At 39.4% G+C, this 21,620-nt stretch overlaps 1 protein-coding gene and 1 non-coding gene across 2 annotated transcripts in view; one reads left to right on the forward strand and one right to left on the reverse strand.

Annotated features, from left to right (window-relative positions):
* Window positions 1-21,620, reverse strand: part of grid2 (glutamate receptor, ionotropic, delta 2) — a 438,282-nt gene that overhangs the window by 90,787 nt on the left and 325,875 nt on the right. Inside the window, exon 9 of the mRNA XM_041042607.1 lies at window positions 5,761-5,862. Coding sequence (XP_040898541.1) covers window positions 5,761-5,862 — 102 coding nt within the window. The remainder of the gene's footprint in view (window positions 1-5,760; window positions 5,863-21,620) is intronic.
* Window positions 14,658-14,730, forward strand: trnav-cac. Its single transcript has one exon. It is a non-coding gene; the product is annotated as a tRNA-Val (tRNA).

The following is a 21,620-nucleotide window of genomic DNA, read 5'->3' on the forward strand; positions in this document are numbered from 1 at the left end:
TCAGACTTGGGGGATGTCATTTGTTTACCAAAAAATGAAAGAAGAAAATGAATGAAACAATTCAGTAGCAAAGATAGTCGTGTACAGAAAGAAATGGGGGCAAATAAAGAAAAAAAAAAGAAGAAAAAATGTATTGAGTTTAGTTTGACTTGGTTCTAACACATATGATGAAAATCACAGTGTAAAACTTGAGATGTTCCTGGAAAAAACTGCAAAGACTCTCATTTCAAAACACAGCCAACCTATCATTCTTTCATTTATCCCATTTCCATTTTCTCTCTCTGTTTTCCCAATAATAATTCAGTTCATTGTGCACTGATTGCTTTCTAGTTGGCTTTCCAAGTACAGGCTCTGCAGTAAACAGTGAATAAACACACATGCACACACAAAGACACACAAGCTCACATGCGATGAACATTTTTCTGTACACACGCATATATACGTGCATTCACACATGCCCACCCACACAGGCTAGCACGTTAACCATGTAACACACAACCAATACCAGCAGCAAATCAATACAAGGGAAGAAAACTGTGCATGTGGAACTCTTTGTAGGTGTGTCTATGTGGGGATGGGAGTGTTACTGAAGGCATGATTTGTGTTTTATCTGATTATGGTAGAACAAAAGAAAACAGAATAAATATTCCAGTTCTCTGGAACACAGATTTGAAGTTTGCTGTGTAATTTGTGACCGTTCTCTCCTTCACTTAGACAAACATGAACTCTCAACATAAAAGCAAAACTAGCTGGACTGTTATGGTGGCTGTTGGGGAAACATTGTCAAATCTCTCTGAAACTAAGAAGCCAAATCATTTTTAAAACGAATCAGAAGTAAAAATAAATTAATTCATTAATACATTACATTCGCAGAAAAAATCTATGAAATCCGGTTTGAAGAGTTGTTCAAGTTTTGGCTTTTGAGAGGCAGTGAGTCATGTAATCTAAACACTTCCCATAGTTCATTGGTTGGTCTGGCTTTGAGCTACTGGGCTCAATCGATACTCAGTCGATGGTTTCTAGACTAAAACCTTGTAACGAAAAATTACCTTGTGAGATGTAGTCTGGCTGTGTGATACTAATCTGTCTCTTTTCTTTCTGTGTTGTTATTTTGCAGTCCCTTTTTTTCTCCTGCCACTCACCAGCTGTGATATACACCATTTAGCATCTTTCCACACCACAACATCTCCTGCTTTCCCTAAACATATGTCTAGGACTCCTCGTCTCTCTCCATCCATCCATCCATCCATCCATCGAGGCTACACCACTTGTCAATATTATTTCACATCCCTGTATATTCAGCAATCCCTCTCTTCCATTTCTTCTTTGTCTTTCCAATATTGCTCCTATCTCTCGTTGCCATCATCCTTCCTCCTCCTCCTCCCTTTCTTCTACTCTAATTCCTTTGGCACAAGTTCATCCCCTGTCTCCTTTTGATTTGAAGTATCACATGTGGTCTCAGCGCTGCTCGGGTGTTTTTGGAGACATGACTTAGGGAAGGAACAGCAATTTTCCACAAAGACTAAGTAATGGCATCTGAAGAGCCCTCTGAGGGAATGCTGGAAATGACAGAGTCATGTGGTGATTTTCAGCACGATGAGCCTTTTCGAAACACTCTGTGGATTTGTCTGTGAAATTGGTGTAAAATGCATTTTGAAAAGCCCTGTCAGTCTCTGCAGAAGATTAGATTTCGTATTATTACAAAAATGAATTTTCTCTTGGTCTCTGTTTGATAAAGATGGAGAACATGTATCACAAAACAATAGACAGGCAGTGTAGATCAGGACTCAACAGCAAAATCTGTGATTTGTGATGGTGTACCACAGATTTTTCTCTTCATCTCTCCTTCCAACAGTTCAGTTTGTCCAAAATTTCTATAAACTGGAACCCACTACCTAGGTGCTTTCACTGGTAAAAGGGCACTTTTCAGGGCATCCCTGTAGCTTAGGGGTTCAGACACCATGAACCACAGTGTCCATGAGCAGGGACCTGTGTGGCACTTCACTTTCTCTCATTGTCTGTCATCTCTCTACTGTTGTAATCCAACAAAGGCTAAGGTGGGAGATGAGCCATAGTTGAATCTATCAGTAATCTTCAAGCGCTGCAGCAAAATACTGGCATTGAAGACAACAGGAAAGTAAGCTTGGACAGACCAAGTCAGCCAACTGCTCAGTGTTTCGAGGAATTACACTGAGACTGGACAAATCTACAGTTCACAGTTTACATGCATTCATCTAGTGCCAACATTCATGCCAGGACATAATGTAGGACGAACGCCCTTTGCAGATTGTAGCCAGTAGCCATAGTAATGATGGGAGCAAAGCAGGGAAGTTAGGTGACCTGGTTTGACAAAAAAAGAGGACTGTCACACAGCAATTCATTATTACAGTTCCACAACACTAACAGAATGTTTATTATCTTGTTATGTTGCTATTATGATGTTATACTTCCTAATAAGGCAGCACTGAGATCTAGTAAAACCACAATGGCATTTTCCCCAGAGTCAACACAGAGTAACAGATCATCTGTCACCTTTAACAGAGCTGTTTCAGCACTGTAGAGGGCTTTGAACACCGTTTGAAACAGATCAACGGATCTCGTTGGTATTCAGGAATGCTTGCAGTTGTGACAGGACAATTTTCTCTATTATTTTTGAAAGAAATGGCAATTTAGAGATGGGCTGATATTTAAACATTTAACATTAAGGATGTGATTTTTGAGCAGAAGCTGGACAACTGAGGGTTTAAAACATGTGGGGCACAGTGCCAGAAGCCAAGCATAAATTAATAAAATGAATGCCAGGGTCAATTTTAATTAAAGTATCCTTTATGATATTTGTGGGCACAACATCATGGGGGGAGGTTGTGGGTTTCATATGCGTGACTATGTTCCTCAATCCAGACAAAGAAAGCAGTTGAAATTGATTAAAGGTAGTTGCCCCCCCGCTAAGCAATGGGTTGGGGTGTCAAAGAGAGGAGGAGAGAACAGTGATCTTATGTTTTCATTTTTTTCAGTGAAAAAAAAAAACTTCTCACAGATGTTTGTGGATGCTTCAAGATCGAGAGAGAAACGGGGATTGAGGACAGAATTTATAGCACTGAACAGAATTTTAGAATCTGTGAGAATGTTTATAGATTATCTTAGAGAAATATTTAGCCCTGGCTTTTTTGGCTGCTGTTTTAAAATTGGCCAGAGAGTTTTTAAATATTTCAAATGAAACTGAGAGGTTGACATTTTTTTCCCCATCTCCACTCAGCTTGCCGACGAGCCTGCCTAAGATGGGTTGAATCATCCAAGCACTGATGGGAGTTAAGTTTGGGATGTCTATATTTGAGGGGGGGTTATAGAGTCCAGAATAGCTGAGCAGGAGGAATGGAAGAAGGAAATTCATTTATCCAGGTTCAAAAGAAGCTCAGCAGCAGAAGAAATAGAGGTTTCAATGGCATTTCTTTGATGGGCTTCAGCAAACTGATAACAGGAATAGTAACCAAAGGTTTGGCAATACATAGAGGACTAGATAAGGTTGCACTGAATACAATAGGCACGTGTTCAGAAAAACATGCATCCTCAATGTTAATACTATCAATAGAAAACCCATAAGACATAATGACATCAAGAGTTCAAGCATAATGTTGTTCTTTCCACCGGAGTTGATCAGAGTCATCAGAGCCATAAAGTCTACGCACATGTAAACATCATCTAATCTGATGACAAACAACTGAATGGAACATTATCAACCGTCATTAATTACTATTAATTATTTTTCACTCGTCACTACACTGCTAATTGTAGTACATATTTGTCTGTAATTCCACTTGTGGGGAAAATACTGTGATTGCTCTTTCATTATCTCCAAAAATGTGAACTCAAGTTAGAAAGGGACACCTTCTGTCTTTGGCTGCCTATCTGGGCTGCTGTAGCTATACCCACATCTTACAACTCATAAATGTGCAGTAGAACCAGAGAAATGTGGGTGCACCCTTGAAAAATTAAGGAGCACAGAATATAACGAAAAGATGAAAACTCAGCTGCTGAGATGAATCACACTAAATTAGGCACATATGCAAGTCAGTGAGTGGTAATTTATAGGCTGTCTGATTTTCCACCTTCAGAGTCTTACATCTAAAGAAAATCAAGTTCCTATCTAGAGCACATCATTATAATGTAACCATTTAAGGCTTCAAATTTAATTCCCAGTGCAAAATATCAATTTTGGTCACGTTTGTGATCACAAGGGTTACACTACTGAGCCCTGTAAGACAATAAACACATTTATTACAGACAGTTATAATGATGTAGCCATTCCTTGGTAAAAATCCATTTAATAATCAATACAGTCCCTGCTAATCAATGGAACTGATTTAGAGTCATTGGCCCTAATAGTAGTATGATCTCATCATCAATTGACTAATCAATAACTATTCAACAGTCTGGTGGAAAGAATAGAATAAGCATGTCCTCTTACAGTTTAATGTTTGTGCTTGTTACATACATTACTGCTTGCTTCTGCATGTTTCAGGGCAAGAGTCACTCTGCATGGTACTATATGAGACCATTGCACCTTACAGACAGAAAACAGTTATATCAGAGAAGAAAACGCCAAGGGCAACACAGAACAATCTGTTCCAAAGGTCCCTTTAGAAACCCTCACGTCATGCACACCCAAAATCACTCACTCACACACACTCAAACACACACACACTCAAACACAAACACACACACACACACACATAATCAGGATGTGCCCTCCAACCATTCTCACATAAAAAGAAAACAGTACATCCAGGCAGCACCCTGGACATTTCACACTATTTCTATCTATTTCTGTCTTTAGGCCCTCAGAAAGCATCAGTCATCTAGGGTAACACACACACACACACACACACACACACACGCACGCACGCACGCACGCACGCACGCACACACACACACACACACACACACACACACACACAATCAGAGGGACAGAACATGAAGGTTGGAGGAACATGCAGAATATGAACATGCATATACCGTATACCTATAGGGGCCACCCTAGACCAGTGATGGGAAAAGGGCAATATTCAAAAACACAATCCCTATTCTTTTTCCCTTTAAGCATGATAAAAATCAAAGACTGGAAAAAAAAATTAGAGAAAGACAAAGGGATAGCCTCAAAGATATCTAGCATTATCTCTTTCTTCTCTGCTTCTCACTTCAAAGATGGGATATGAAGAATTTACAGCAGTGAATCTTTAAAGCACTTGTGGGATGTACTCAAATCGATGCTGCAGGCGAGACAGAGAGAGCTGGAGTCTCACTACCATCAAGTCTCCAACAACCTCTATCATCTCGCTGTCAAATGTCAAAATGGAAGCTAATGAAATGATGATAGCTTGGTCCATTAGAAAACTCACCTTATTACCTTGTCTTTGTGTTTCTCCTTCTCCGACTCCTCTTTCCTCTCAACACTTTGTCTCATAAATGTTTGCTTCCTATTTTCATTCCCTCACACAAGCTCTCAATCAGTTCCTCACTACATCTCCACAGCAATTGCTGAATGATGAGCAGAAAACTAGACAAAAGGACAGATTTACAACAGAGCAAAAGGCTGAAGTCTGACATGCCAGCACTAGTCACAACAGTCCCTTTTGATTCTCCACGGTGAACAACTGGACACTTTTCAAACAGGGGACACCAAAACAGGTCGTTTTTAATGTATGGCCAATTTAAAAATCACAGACGTGGACACTGGAGAAGACACTGGTCAGCTGTACTCACCAGAACAGTGACAACTCGTAGCACAACTCCTCTCATGTTATTTTCCAACTTCCTGTCTGTCAGCGTGCCGTTCAAACCATGAACTGGGTCCCATGTTGCCAGCTGCAATGTGCACACAAAAACACAGAGAGACATAAGGATTAGGTTGACAGACATCTTGAACAACAAGTTCGGTTTTTAAAAAAAAAAAACTTCAACTCAATATACTTCAAGCACATGCACAAGATTAAAACTAAAAAATTAAAAATCTGAAACAATAAAAGTACACCATTGTGCTCAAGAAGAAATATTAATTTTGTCAGAAAAGAAACAAGTTGCATTAGCATGTTTGCTTTAGAAAAAGGAGAAAGAGGAAAAAAAAAAGAAATGTTAAGAAATTCAGCTGGAGTAAAGGAGTTAGAGAACAGTGACCTGATAACTGTAAATCTATCAGCTTATTTTATCATTCACTGTCATTGTTTCTATTGTCTCCCTTTTGTACGTCCATTGATGTCAAATTATTTTTCCGATCACACCAAGGCTTATCCCTGGTGCACTGTGTGCTGTACCTGTGAAAATGATGGTGATCTTCTTTTATTCAAAGACAGTTTATGAGTCTAGCCCAGACTTCTGTCCATCAAATTGCATCACAAACTTCCAGTCTTTTCCCCCAGACCACATTATTTAAGTCCCTAACCATATTTTCTTCATCTATGTGCTGCCTTCTGCTTTCAATAAAATATTGTTTTTAGCTTCAAAGATCAAACTAGCCTGGTTTCCCTGTAGAGGGAGAGGCAGTAGGAAAAAAGAAGTGATTTAGCTGTCTGCTATCCAAAGACAAACACACACAAATACACACGCACACTGTGATACACACAAAATTGCACTGCATGATTTGTACTTAGAAGAAAACACAAACACCAGAGAAGCAGAGTGCATGCAGCAGAGGGAAATATGGGATAATCCATTTTTCTAAAGCCTGAAGTTTGTTGAATGTGCCATTCTCTGCCAATTCTGATCAATTCCCTTTTGGGACCAATACTTACATTAAAGCTTAGCTAAACTGGTTTCTTTTTTACGCCCTGCCGTTTAGTTAACATTTCATATCCTGTTTGAAGTATTGTTGGCAGAACAGAAGACAACAGATTAACTCGCTCCTCTTGTAGAATTATTTTCCTTTGTATAGTCGAAAGCAGGTTTTTGCACCAGAAACCTATAGTTAACTTATATATAGCAGTATGTGGATTGTACTGAAGATGACCAATGGGGAACTGTGAGAGAGAACAAAACGTAACTCCTTTTCACCCCTTCACATATTCATAGAAATCTGATGTTTAATTATAGGCCCTATACACTCGTGGTAGATCCCTGCAGGCGTTTTTATTTATTGATTAGCCTGGTTAGACATCCCAGACCTTTATGGGCGTGCTTGATCAGCATCTCCATAACTCTTCTGTTGCACCTGCTCAGTACAACTTTAGTATTCAGCATTCTAAGATTGCATAGATTGTTTGATTGACATCTTTCTGACTCTCCTTTTATCTTTGATGTACCTGTTGGCGTGTGCAAAATTATACCATCATTCTTATTAGTACAAAGAGTTCAGTGACCTCACATAATTGCCAGCATAGTTTCATCCACCTTCAGCCCGTACAGTCTCATGAGCCATAATCAGTGAAGACACCTGTGAGGATGTGAAAGGAATTTGACTTTCTCCTTGCTGTTATATACAGAATTATTCTAATTATCATTACAACAATGCTGCAATTTCAATTAGTGAAATTCACGGATACACTGGCTGTCTGTGTGCATTTATGGAACAGACAGGTAGATCATATTACATGTTATCCTTGTTTCAGCCTGGAGGTGGAGATGTGGAGCTAGAATGTGCATCTGACTGCTGTCCCACACACATCAAAATCTGTATCCCCTATTTGTGTTATCTCTCTATTTTATATGCAGAAAACAGAAGCATTTGTAATCTTCTGTTTCTCTGAGGATGAGCCAACTAACCTTTATTTTATAACACAGAAAAACTGCTGCTGTGTAATTCTTCTCACTACAATCCCAATGTCAACACAGCCCTTGATCATAGTGTGTGAATGTGTGTGTAAGTCCTACTCTACATGTGCATATGCTGCCTTTAACCCTCCCCAGTTATCTCAGTGTGATTCAAACATGCGCCCTATGAATCCATCACTGGAACACATCCTAAGTGATATTCCTAAGGTCATCAAGTGTTTCAGGTCTGTCATCATCATACACTCTCGCTCATGCCATCCAGCCGGGGATGATCAGACCCTGGCTTGTGTCCCAGCAGCATTGGCCCACAGATCACTCCTTCTGATCCAAAGCCATCTGGAGATGCTCTTTGCAGCCTCTATGTCGGGCTTGATGGCTTTCCTTTTTGCAACACCAGTGATGCCAAGCAGAGTGGTAAATCTGAGCCTTAAACTCACCTGGTTGGCCAGACTTGTCTAATGTGGTCAGAGCTCCAGACTGCAGCCATTTTTTGAGACTGTGGATTTGGCCCACTGGTAGAAGCAAGAGGCATGGATGCTTGTTTTATTACTGTCACTAGACAGGTGCAAAGCGCAGTTACGCAAAAGCAAATTGTAATGAAAAAATGTCAAGAATGGAAAAATTCAAAAATGAAAAAAAAAACAACAAAAAAACAAAACTATGATTTGAAAGAAACTCTTCAAATCATCATAAGGAAACTTGAGTCAAACGAACAAAAGAAAAACAACCAAGTTGAGGTTCCTCACTATCAGGGTCTAGCAAACACTGCCTTCCATGGCCCAAGCTGAACTCTCGAGAGTGCTGCCACCACCCTGGTTTTATACTGGAAGCCCCTCCTACAGCCAAACCAAGTTTAACTGAAAATCAATCAAGCAACATATACAATATTTACATACAAAACATTTTTGTGTAAATCAGTTAATCCATCCTGACACAAAAAACATCTCATTCTGAGCTCATATAGTCCTCTAAAAGAGCATTTTAAAATTAGCAACAGAAACACCCCTTTGGACCAGTTTACCTATGGTACATTCCAGGCCCCCCTCTCTACTAAAGCCTTTGAAACCTCCCTCTTCCGGTTTGACAGTCGGACCAGGTGATAACAGATGGCCGAAACAATGGCAAAACACATAGTAACTCCACGAATAATCCACCAAATGACCACAGAGTTAGTGTGTTCTTGTTCGTATTTCGTTTAACTGCTTGTGATTACTGTTCCGTTTTCATGGCACAGCAAGAAAAAAAAACGATTTACCTGTTAGCGCTAGCTTATGCTAGCTTACTATGCTAATGCTAACGCTAATGCTACTGACTAGCAATGAGACATGAACAGTGGGAAGAGTAATGCAACAATGGTGTTAGCCTAGCACAACACAAGATGCAACGGTCTTATTCAGAGTTTTATATCCATTGGCTGCATGTACTTCCTGGAAGGCATGGAGTAACCCCATGACAGTGCAAATAAAAATTTGGTGCCCCTACAGCACGGGTACTGTGTTAGCCATTGCAGTTGAAGGTAGTACTCTTTCAGCTTTACTGGCTCAGTCAGTTAATCCCTACCTGCACTCATTGATGATGAAAAGCACAAAACAATCCATTCAGTTGTTATCAGACTCAGAGAAACTTGCCCACCATTTTTTCCCCTCTTCAACACCATGGCCCTGAAGCTTGACCACCATGTTCATGGCAGGGGTGAAAAGAACAACTCTGATGCCAGTCTGGTGTTTCTATTATTCTCCAAAGTGACTCTGAGTCTGAAGTTCCTGCAGTAGTTCAGGATGAGGTCCTTACTGATCTTACAGAGTACATGTGTTGGTCCAGGGCAGTCTCTATTGGCTTGTGGGGTATTGAGCTGTATATGCTGGCAAGGTCAAGCCAAAGCACTCCCTTCGCTTTGTGTGCCTCCCTGATCAGCTGGGTGGCAACTCTGGTGTGTTTCAGGCACCCTCTCTGTACTGAAGTGTCAATGAAGGCATTCTTTAGGAGATCATCCTTCTGGCTTGTGTATTATTGTCTAATAATATAATAAAGTAATATAACAATAGTGTATATGTGTGCAGGGTATGTATGTGCATAACAACAATCATAAACTTACAAATATGGGAAAGAGGGTGGATGAAAAGCAAAAAAGATACAAAGGACTCACAAACAAGAAACAGATAGGACACACATGAGAGGGCAGGAGATAACATAAGAGAGACACACTAAGGGAGAGAGATGGGAAGCATACAGCAGAGAAACAAGATACTGATCTGTGGTGAGCAGAGATGAAAGATGTTGTAAAAGGTAAATTTACAGCACACCAGCTGTTCTAAGTGCTTCTAAAAACATGATCGTGTATAATCAATAAAACATTCGTGTTGCATCCATATGCCACCATAAGACGCAAGCAACATAGGGAGGCTTCTGGTTCACATTCACACCTGATCACATCTACAGGAAACACAAATCCAAAAAGATTCAAACGGAAATGAATTATGGTTTAGATCAGTTAAAAAATATCAAAAACAAAAATGACACAAGGATATATATAGATATTATGCAGCAAATTACACTTTGTAAATACATTTTTCAGGACTATTTTTTTTTATCAGCATTACTCATCTACTAGTTGACACACTAAATTACCTTACATAACTCTGACAGGTGTGAACAACACACTGGCATGGTGTTGATTTTCACAGTGACATCGTGACACAACCTTACCAGGAAACAGGTACACACAAGAGTGCATGCCTTGCTAGCACCCCTCACACACACATGATCCGATGCTGCTGAATTGCTTTCCTTGGAGCCAGAGAGAGAGAGAGCCAGAGAGCTCAACGCTTGCAGCATATGCTGCACCATAAATGCATTTCTCAGCACCTACTTTTTTCAAGCATCAGTTGACTACATAACCTCACCAGGAGACAGGTTAACACTAGACTACATGCACACAGGCACATGAAAACAACCCACACGTGCAGTAACACACCTGTCTTGTCCCTTGTCTATCCTTCAGTGACATGCAAGAGACAAAAGTGATATGAACACTAAGGCCAGCACAGTTAAAGAGTTTAGTATAATTTGAAGGAAAGTTCTCTTCTCCAGTGCCTGTTCTACACACAGAAAAATTCCAATAAACCAAACCAAAAAAATGAAAATGAAAAAAGGAAAGAAAAAGTACTCTCTGACAGATCTCTGACAGATACTGAGATGACAGTTTAATCTGGTGACAAAGAAACAATATTGAGACTAGGGGAAGTATTTGACTAAAAAGTGATAAGGGCCAAGCCCTGAGGAAAAACTACTAAACCGTCAAATGTAAGTAAGCGAACCTTAGCAAACACACTTGCCACAGTACACTGTATTTGTACTGAGCTATATGGCACAGAGCCCCAACCCTTATATTTAACCTCAGTTTGAATGTACACAGAATAGACTTAGAGACAGAGTTACAAAATCAAAACGGTGGGGTTTTGTTTTACTGGCCTTCTGCTGTCATGTTACCCTTGAGCAAGGCACTTAATAGTGATTTGTCTTGACAGCATTAATAAAAACAAGAGTTCCTAAAAGACTACCTTGAAAACTATATTGGTCTCTAATGTACCAGTTATCAGTCAAGAAAAAAACAGTTTTAGCTTTCATTGAGGCGTTATATTCCTTACCCACAGCGTTCAAAGACTGTACTTTGAGACAGTGAAAAAAGAATATGAATAAAAGGATCATGAAAATTTTGCAGAGGTCTATAATGAAGGTAGTTTGTGTTGCATTTCCGACAGTTTTTAAACATAAGTCAATGAGATGAGGAGAAACATGTCATGTCAATCAACATGTAAAGCACTATAGTAGCCAGGCTATCAATCAGAGCCAGATTGTCTTTGTTTGCAACTGCACAGAAAACACATATGACTTCACTCAGTCATTCACACAGACTTACAGACCAAAACACACACACAAACACATGCACATTATGTATTAAAGGCACATCTAATTAGACTCTCACACTCTCACCATGAATTGACCATGTTGTATATTGTAAATTTTAAATGGCATGATTCAGTGACTAAATGAGTCACTGCCAGCCAGTGAGATTAGTGTGTTTTTAAAGCCCTATTTCTGGAGATGAGGAAAGTGAATGTTAAGATTATTATCCATATTGCTCTTTGTAAACATTAGCATTAACAATTACTGTATTACACTGCATAGTATGTTCTTTGTTCAACTGGATTAAATGGTATATTGATTGCTGTGAGAACAGATACTTTAAAAGGTCAGTTTGGACACATTTCCGTTGTTTTTCACTGTCACAGTTCTTAAGCAATTAGTTACAAAGCCCTTCTTTAATGTCTGTATCTTTCATATTGTGGTTACCAGTGCACATTGCTGTAAAGCTGGGCTCTATTTGTTCCTATTGTGGTTGCATCTGTGTATCTTGGCAATGAATGGGGTGAATAAAATGCTATTACTGACAGGAATGCTGGCCTAAGGAAGTTGTATACTATACACTGTATGGTATAGACACTTGGGGTCAACAGCCATATTACCAGCAGTTATTATTCAGCATTTTGATGTATCACCTCTTCAATGAATGTATCTTTTGGATCCTGCTTCAATTAGCCACCCCATTAATTTGCTTAGAAACTATTACTTTTTGTCAATATTAGGCTACTGTACTGAACTGTACATTGGTGTAATTTGTTGATCACCCCTAGATGTTATTAAAAGCTATACATTATGTAATGTCCATTAAAAAAATTTTCAGACCAATTTACAAACACAAGTGGGTTTATTTTAATCATTACTAGGGATAAAGAATGAATGAGGAAGAGAAAAGAAAGAGGGAGAGTGGAAAGTAAAGATGAAATGAAAGAACCTCTCTGCAATGTTACAGTAAAATTGGCTATGCTACATTATCTGAATATCAATATTTCCACTCTATATTTATATTGTTTTGACTTTCATTTAACAGGAGAGTGTGGAGGCAACTGTGCATGTGTGAGTGTGTGTCTATGTGGACGTGCACATGTGAGTCAGAAGGTAAAATGGCAGCCTGGATAGCAGAGTGGCCCATTGCCTCTGCTTATCTCCACAGCTCCAGATAAGGGCTCATTTCCTCCCAACCGTATGAAATAAATGTGCATTTGTGGGCGTGTGTGTGCATGTGTGTGTGTGCATGTTAAGTGAATGACCCACTGTGTCTAGACCATTACTATGTTGACTCAGGCTTCAAAACACTGCCATTAGCATCCCACAATGCTTTTCTTTCTATTCATCTAGCACCATCTCATTTTGCCTTTCTTTACTTCCCTCTGTTGCCCATTTATTGCTGTGTTGTCTTTCTCTTCACTTTTGACACAAGTGCATTCATCTCATCTGTCTCTCATCTTACCACTATTTTCTCTGCAACATTTGCTAATTTAATCACCTAAATCAAATTCACACACATTCTCTTGTGTGCATGCATCTAGCACACACATAGGTGCAGAGCTAAAAGGGAACCTCTAGGACCTTGGCAGGTAATTAAATTAAACAGCCTGTTGTACAACAACATTGAGGTGTGAGCACATTCAATTTGCTAGCCAGTGACAATCCTTATCTGTGGGAGTATACCTATGTTCCTAAGGTCCTATTTTCCCAGTGTTTTTCCCTAAACGTCACCCTATGTTAGCTGCAAACTCGATGCACAAGGTGTTGGTAGGTAGTCATCGAGATAGCTTTTACTTCCTAATCCTAACCCTAACACTAGGATAAGGAAGAATGAAGCCAAAAATCACCATGACTCCAACCATTTGATAAGCTCCCTCAAGGGTAGGTCTATTACACTGAGAGCCATATGGTAGTGCTGGGGAACAGAAAACTCCTTTGATGAGTTCCCACAATCGGCCACGTCCTATATAAGTGAATACAGAGCTGGGGAACATAGGACCCTAGGAACACAGGACATTGGGAACACAGGTATGACTCCCTTTACCTGTAACTCCTATTCTAAAGCCAGATAACTAGCTAGCACTAAAGACTTAGAGACTGTAGGTATAAAAAGTCTTTCAAAGCTACAATAACTACAAGTGGCACTGTCATATGATTGGTATATTGTGACTGATACTTAAACAGTAAGCTCTAAGTTTTCCGCAAAGTTTAAGAGCACAATATTAAAAAGAAAATACAAACTCACTTATAGGAAGTTGTAATAATTAATAAAGCTGAGTGAAGAAAACCAACCCTCCCAAAGCTAGAATTTGTTGAATATTAATGTCTGTGAAGCGTTTTACTATCATCATTTGTGTTTTACAGTCATTAAAATCATCATGACTAATGTGATGGCAATAAACTGAAAAACAAGACAACGTGTAGCAGTGGTAAATCATAGCTTTAATGTTTTATGTGGTTCTCAGGGGGAATCTGTGTTGCATCTGTAAGAACAAACATAACTACAGCAACTAGCAAATAATAGAATTATGAATGTTATTTATTCATATCACTCTTACTAGCAACTGATGTTGTCACTTTGCAGAAGTGATAAGTGAGATTTTGTATCTCTCACAGCAGGGCATTATGTTTCACATTATTTAGTTCAAATTATTCAGTGTTTCCTCTAGTCATTTGTTTTCATAAACTTTTTTCCCCATGTTGTTTTTTTTTATACCTTTAGAGACCTCAGAATGGGCATCATAGTCTGTACCAGTGGGATAATTTATCCACCTGTGTTTTGTGGATATAACACACTTGAATTTAATTTCTGTTCTTAAGTGAGCAATAGTGCTACTTGGAGATGGAGAGAGTGGGACAAGAAAAAAATATATAATGCAGATTATGGGCTCAAGGTCAATTCAGTCACACACACACACACACACACACACACACTCAAGGTGTGTGTATTTCAGCATTATTTGGACATGATGACCTGACAAACAGCTGCCTGGTTAGCTCAGTTGGTAGAGCATGAGACTCACCCTCTCAGGGTCATGGGTTTGAATCCCACTCCGGGTGGCACCACCTCCCATGGGCTCACCACCCGTGGAGGTGCCATAGGCCTTCGGTGCATTGTGAATTGGGCGGGATGCCCCCGCGACCTGGGCCTGGACCCAGATAAGCGGCAGATGATGACATGACATGACCTGACAAACAACCAACATTACTATTACACTGAATATAATCACCTTTCCCACCTCCACCCTCTTTGTGACCACCTAACACTTATATACGCTACACAGAGACACACACACACATAAACACACACAGACCTCAGGCCCTTCAAGGGATGTGTAGCTACACACATTTAAAAGTAATTGGACTATCGACCGGTACTGCATGGGGGCCAGAAGAGGCATTTACTGTTACAACAAAACCCTTCACTCTACAGAATTCATCCACCCATCCCACCCATCCAACACACACAAACAAAAAAAAAAACACTTAGATGAACACACATGACACAACACACACAATCAAGCAGCATGTAGGTATCCTCTGGTCTAAATGGCAACTCACAGTCACTGAGTGGTGTTTTGGGGCTTCATGAATCTCTCACTTTCTCTTCCGGTGCCAAACACATCACAGCACACTGTGCAACAAACTGTGGCTTTTGGTCTGATTGTTACATACATGAATTGTTGTGACTGCAAACACAAATCAATAGCAGGTGACATTTTGAAGCAATAGAGCTGGGAACACTGTATACGGCACTGCCAGAGATTAGCAGCTGCAACAAAATCAATATGCACAGGGAGTTGTAAAAAGGTAAAACTATCAGAAAAGTATGAATAAATTTTGTCAAAAATTCTGTCCTACACTGCCTGTTAGTAGACAAAAAAAGCTACTCCCCATGAAATTGGACCTGGGCAATTGCTGTATTAGCTGCAGCACTTCCTTTCACCCCACATCATGAGCTCCACCAGTGGAGGGAGAGATTTGATTTTGGGCTTTCAAATGCAGTGCAATATTGAATTGTTAGTGTAGAATACTCTTATCTTCTAGTAGTTTATCTGCTTACTCTTCACCAACAGCTAGGAAAATATATGATTTTTTTTAGCCCCCATTTCATCTTTTTTCCTCTGCGCTAACCTTGTTGCATCTGCCAGACACTGGTGTGTCGCTTCCAGCCTCTGTAGCTCTGTAACGCTCCTTCTGTTGTCTCCGCCAAACACTCATATGTCTGCTACTGCAGTAAAGAGACAGTAGCCAGGCACGAACACAGACAAGCTGCTGAGCAGTTTCAATACTCCTTTCTCCCACTCCCTCCTGCAGTGTCCCTCCTCCCTTCTTTCTCCCCTGCTGATGAGCAACATGTGTGTTACTGAAGTCTCCAAACAGCTTGCACACCAAGCCTTCCTTCTGTCCTCTTCCCTCTCGTTCTTTCCTTCAATCCCTTTTCCAATTCTTTTCAGCCTGCAAACCCTTTCTCTCTCTCTCTCCCTCTGTGTCTCTACCCTCTCTCTCTCTGTCTCTATCATCTGACAGAGAGGGGACAGCTTGTTGCAGCAAGCAGTCCAGGCTGCACTAGTATCAGTGCTCTGCACCAATGGCTGCCTAATCTCTACCTTATAGTCTGTGTGCCCATCCACCCTGCTCCTTCTGTGAAAAGTAGTTCCTTTCCAAGCATATGGTATTCTATTATGCCCACGTATCTCTCACCCATATCCCCGTCTCAAATAACTGCACAAAGTCTGTTTTCTTAATACCTGCCCTTTCAACTCACTTCTTTTATTTGATAGTTTTGTTCCAAGCTGTTGATGAAACTATAAAATATAGAAAAATATGCCCTATTAAAATCATTGCGTCTTTGATGAAACTACTACCTGGAAAGCAATTATACTTGGAAAACCCACTTAGGCAAGTTCTGCCCAACTGCCTTGTTCCCTAATAGAATTGGATTTCAGGAAAACAATTACAAGGGTAAAAGAAATATTGCCGGCAAATTGCTGATAAACTGTGTAATATGTAAGCTAATAATGTAAAAGGAAACATGGTGAATTAGAAAGGACTCGCTTTTTCCAGGGGGGTTACATTATCTCTTCAATGCATGGGTAAAAAATGACTTCACAATTTTAAAATCATTTAAAAATGCAACTGAGGAGCTATTTCTCAGGGAAGGTTTTTATTTAGCATTATACTGTAGCTAAAGAAAAACAGTAAATGTTAAAATCAAAAACAGGTCATCAGCACTGAAAGCATCCAGCCACCTGAAAAACTATTTTCAAATCATACTGTCATATCAGAATACCTGCTCATTTCACAAACTTTCAGAAGACTAGTCTCATATTTGTGCATTCAGAGCACAAACACAGAGATTGTGTATCTGACTGAATGCACACTCAAACATTTAGAGAAGAAAAAAATATATATGAAAGTAGAGGAAGAGTTCAAAGAGGAGGCGATGGCAGAGGAAAAGTTTCAGTGTACCTCATATCACACATTCAGTGGAGGACAACTGAAAACTATATTCATATGCAGTGATGCATGTAATACTATCTAGGTTCTGAGATAACTATGAGAGTCAGTGAATATGAACTACTCTGGAAAAACACTAAAATCTACAGACCTAATGATCCAACCTGCAGTATCCTTAGCTTCTCGACTAATTATAGTAGAATGGGCAGAATGGGACTACAGCTTTGGGTATACTTCATTCGAGTTCTGAACAGTTTTCGCCTCCGGAAAATCACCTTGGGCACTGTTACTGTCATTCAATCATTTATCTGCCTTTGGAGGGACTCCACAAGGTAACATCAAATGGAATAATAGATGACGCTTTGCTCTCAAAGAGCCTTACCTTACAGTGATGCTAATGTTCACCAGTTCTGATGGGACTGGCCTATAAGAATGTAAGGATGGGCCTCATTTCTACTGTGTTATGAGGGTCTTTTGTGGTTTGACATCTGTATGTTTCAAGGCTGAAACAAAAAAGTCAACAATAGTATGGGGAAAATCCATTAACTTGTGTAATGTTCAGTCCAAAACCTTGACAACCCTACAGCTACCTTAAATTCACTTCTGACAATTCACAGTCACAAAAAACAACAAACAAAACAAGATACCCTTCCATTTCTCTAACCTTTAGTGAGCTCCTTCCCTGATGTTCTGGTCATTACATTAAGATGTTGCACAAGGTCCCAATTATCATATATATATTTTTGTCCTTTACCGTTATTTTGTGTACTTGGCATCCTGATGACTACAAATGAACAGCTGATGGTACATTTGTTGACACAATGCTTATGACTTTATTGTCCTGCCAGCCTGTACACATTCTTTGCTCTTCCATTACCATGACAGAAGTTGTCAGACAGCAGGAGAAAGTGCCTTGAGATGTTCTCCCTGCACCCCTGGACATCTAGCTTACACAGCACCTATTGTCAGAATAGATCTATACAAAATTCTGGACATTCAAGACAAGTCTACTCATTATAGCTCACCAAAAGATTTCAGGCACCTTCAATGATGTTTTAGATGCTTCACTGATTAGCTCCTCCTCACTGATTGTAAATGAGATAATGTAAAGTATGTTTGTCCACTGTGCTGTTTGATTGTAAATGAAAACCTTCTAATTTTGGTTCCAACAAGTTCTCCAACTTAAATGACCACATAGGTTGTTTGTCGCTACTCTCAGATATGATCCATAAGAGCATACCAGCAGCATGATATCACCTAGGTACAAAGGCTTATGAAATTCAAATTGTATGTGAGCTGTACATGAGAAGTGTCGGAACAGCCTGTACATGAAACGTATTCTGGGCACTCAAGGGTTTTGTGGACTGAATTTCTAATTTATTTTTCATCATTGTGCATCTGAGGTGCATGACATTACAGACTGGAGGAAAAGTGACAAAAACTAAATCGAAGAACAAATTCTGCTACCCTTAAGAGACATTTCTGTGATCATATATGAAAGCCAGTGTGGTTCAGGCTTACAAAGGGTTTTCTGTTACTAATGACTGTCATTTGGTTAAGTCACTTAATTGGTGCGTGTGGTATTCTTTGGTACTTTCAGAATGTAGATTTTTTTTTTTGTCTGATACCAAGAAATCATTAGCAGTCTTAGCCAGATTGCAGGAATTTGGGTGAGTAGAGGAAGGAGGTACACAAAATTTTGAAATGGTGTGGAATATTACGAGGTCAAAGGTTTGAGTGTGCCGTTATGTGAATAACGGAGCATACAGAAGTAGTATGAGATGGAAAAAGTGCTAAAATAAAGGGGACAAAAACAAACACAAAAGAACAGATTGAGAGCTGGAGTATGTTGATAGCAGATGACCTGTTCAGGACCTGAAGTAATACACTGTACATTTGGTTCTGCCAGATCACTCAGACTCTCTCATTCTCTCTCTGTCTTATGCACATACACACACACATACTCTCTCTTGCATTAACGCAGCAGTCTATACAAACCGATCATTACAATAGCGACAACAACAAGCTCTGTTCTGATTTCCCAGATGAGCTGCAAGCTGTTTTATTGCTTGCTTGAATTGTTGGAAAGATGTGTGTCTGTATGTGTTCATGTAAGGGAGGGTTTAATATGCTTTTAAATATCAAACTTTAAATGAGTAAATAACTTAATAATTAAACTGTATTATCATTTAATTTATTCCACGTCTGTTTTTAATTGAATAAGAAGGAAATGTTTTCTCAATTATTGCCTTATAATAAATAAAAATTATGAACGCTGTGGAGTTCACTGAACATGGCTTTTGAATCAATTCACCTCCATGTCTGGCAAATAAGAATACATTTGTTTGTGTAAAACTAAGGAATATAAGAGTGTTCTCATCTCTCTCTTGTCGATTTTTGCCGTTACTTCTGCTTCTGGAGGTGTGGAGTCTGGATCTGCGCCTGCGGGGCTCTTACTGCCCCCATTATTACTCTCATTAATTGTTAATATTAGTACTATTTCTAGTCCTATTATTATTATTAGTTGTATTATTATTATTGTAGATGTTATTATTAGTTCTATTACTATCATTAGTCTTATTAGTGAACTAGCAAGCAGACAAAGAAAGTAAGAAAGAGATGTGGTGGAAAAACAGGAGCAAAGTCATTAAAAAAAAAAAAAGATGTTCTCTGTCACTGCTTTTACTCCTCCCATAGGAAAATGAGGGGAGATGTCAGACAGTACAGTATGATGATGACAAAACTGATGGAAGACCGCTGAAAGGTTGAAGATCCAGTGGGGACGTACGACCTGACATGGCTTACTTGCAAAGTTCTCGAAGTCCTCAACTTTGTCTGTTTTCTCTTTAACTTTCTGTCACTCTCCCTTCCTTCATTTCTCATGTCTACCTGCTACTGGGGATAAATGCAGGCAGGTAGGGTTATATCTCAATTTTTTTTTTGTCTCTCTCACACACACACACACTCAGGGAAGCGTACAGTAAATTACTACTTTACTCAAGTGTGGTAGTGTGTATGTAATATTTAAACTTGTTTCTTGGTGTGTGTTGTTTCACTCCGTTTATATCTGTTTGGCAAGACTTCACACACATATAGCTGAAGAAGCATGCTGGCAGTACACATGAACTACCCCCCCTTTGACATAAAGATGCATTTATAGATGAAGAAGTAAATCCCCAGGGACTGTTAAGTGAAGTTAAGCTTGGCAGGAATAATCTACAGGCATTAAATACCACTGGGTTATAAATAATGCATGTACATACATGTGGGGTTAGAAATTATACATGTACATACAGTATGTGGCGAGATACCATAATGGAATGAAATGTAAAAATTTGCCTTAGAATTATGGTTTTAAACTATCAGGGATGTTATATGTTCAGCAAGATTATACTTTCATCTGCATAACCAATTTTAATCAAATTTCTTAGGGGTTATCTCAGTGACATACATTCAAAACACTAATCCACTAACATGGGCAAGCTTTCATTCAGCCCACTATGGGTGATTTATTTAGCATCCTCAGAAAAATTAGAGAATCCATTTAGATCTTCGCTAAAACTTTGTGAATCACTATCTAAGTGAAGCAGAAAGTCATGATCCTGCTGAAACTTTTTGGCAGGTTCCACACAAAGCTCAGAGCTGGATTTCTGTTTTATAAGTGAGACTGCACCAGGTCAGTTCTACTGTGCCCTCTTCTTCTTCCTCTTTCCTTTTTTAAAAATTACCACTATACCAGTTGACTGTATATTGTAATACCAATTCAAAAAACAGGGAGAATTAACAAAAAACAAAAATTAAAAAGTATATAACCTCCACTGCTGTTTCAGTTAGACAGAATTATTTTACTTCTGAAATGAACTTTGTATATTGAAAAGTTTTTGATATTACACACATTTCAGCAAATACCATTGGCTACTACTGTTGGCCAAGAACGTGAAAATTCCCTACAACGTTTTCTTTGAAGAAATACACTATGAAGGTAAAGAAAATTGTTGACAAATCATGATTATTTATCACAACATTTACATCAGCGGCAAGGACACCAAAAAAATCAATCAATCAGCTGCTCTCAGATAGTTACCCAGTTTGTCAGACAGTCAGTCAGTTCACTATGTGGATTGAACAGTCAGCTAGCCAGTGCTAGCAGTTACCTGCTCTTTGAGGAAACAGGTTTAAGGATCAAATGAATCTATAACCCAGTGAGAGTTAGACAAGACTCAGTGACAAAACCAGCTGCCAAAATTAACACTGGGGAGCTGGTCACTCAAGTCAGTCAGTAAGTGTGACTCAGTTGTTAAAACCTTGACAGGTCTGGTAGACAGCTGACTGCTGGACGTCGTGTACTGTACCTCTGAATAAAATGGACACTGACATCTTCGGTCTGTAAGAGTGTGAGAATGTGTATGTGCGTGTGCTGCACGTGTGGACAGTTAGGGGCTGTTTTATAACCATTCTGGCAGGAGGATCCACTTGGCACCCTTCACTCC

This window comes from Toxotes jaculatrix, chromosome 7 (genome assembly GCF_017976425.1).
Source record: "Toxotes jaculatrix isolate fToxJac2 chromosome 7, fToxJac2.pri, whole genome shotgun sequence".
NCBI classification, from domain to species: domain Eukaryota; kingdom Metazoa; phylum Chordata; class Actinopteri; family Toxotidae; genus Toxotes; species Toxotes jaculatrix.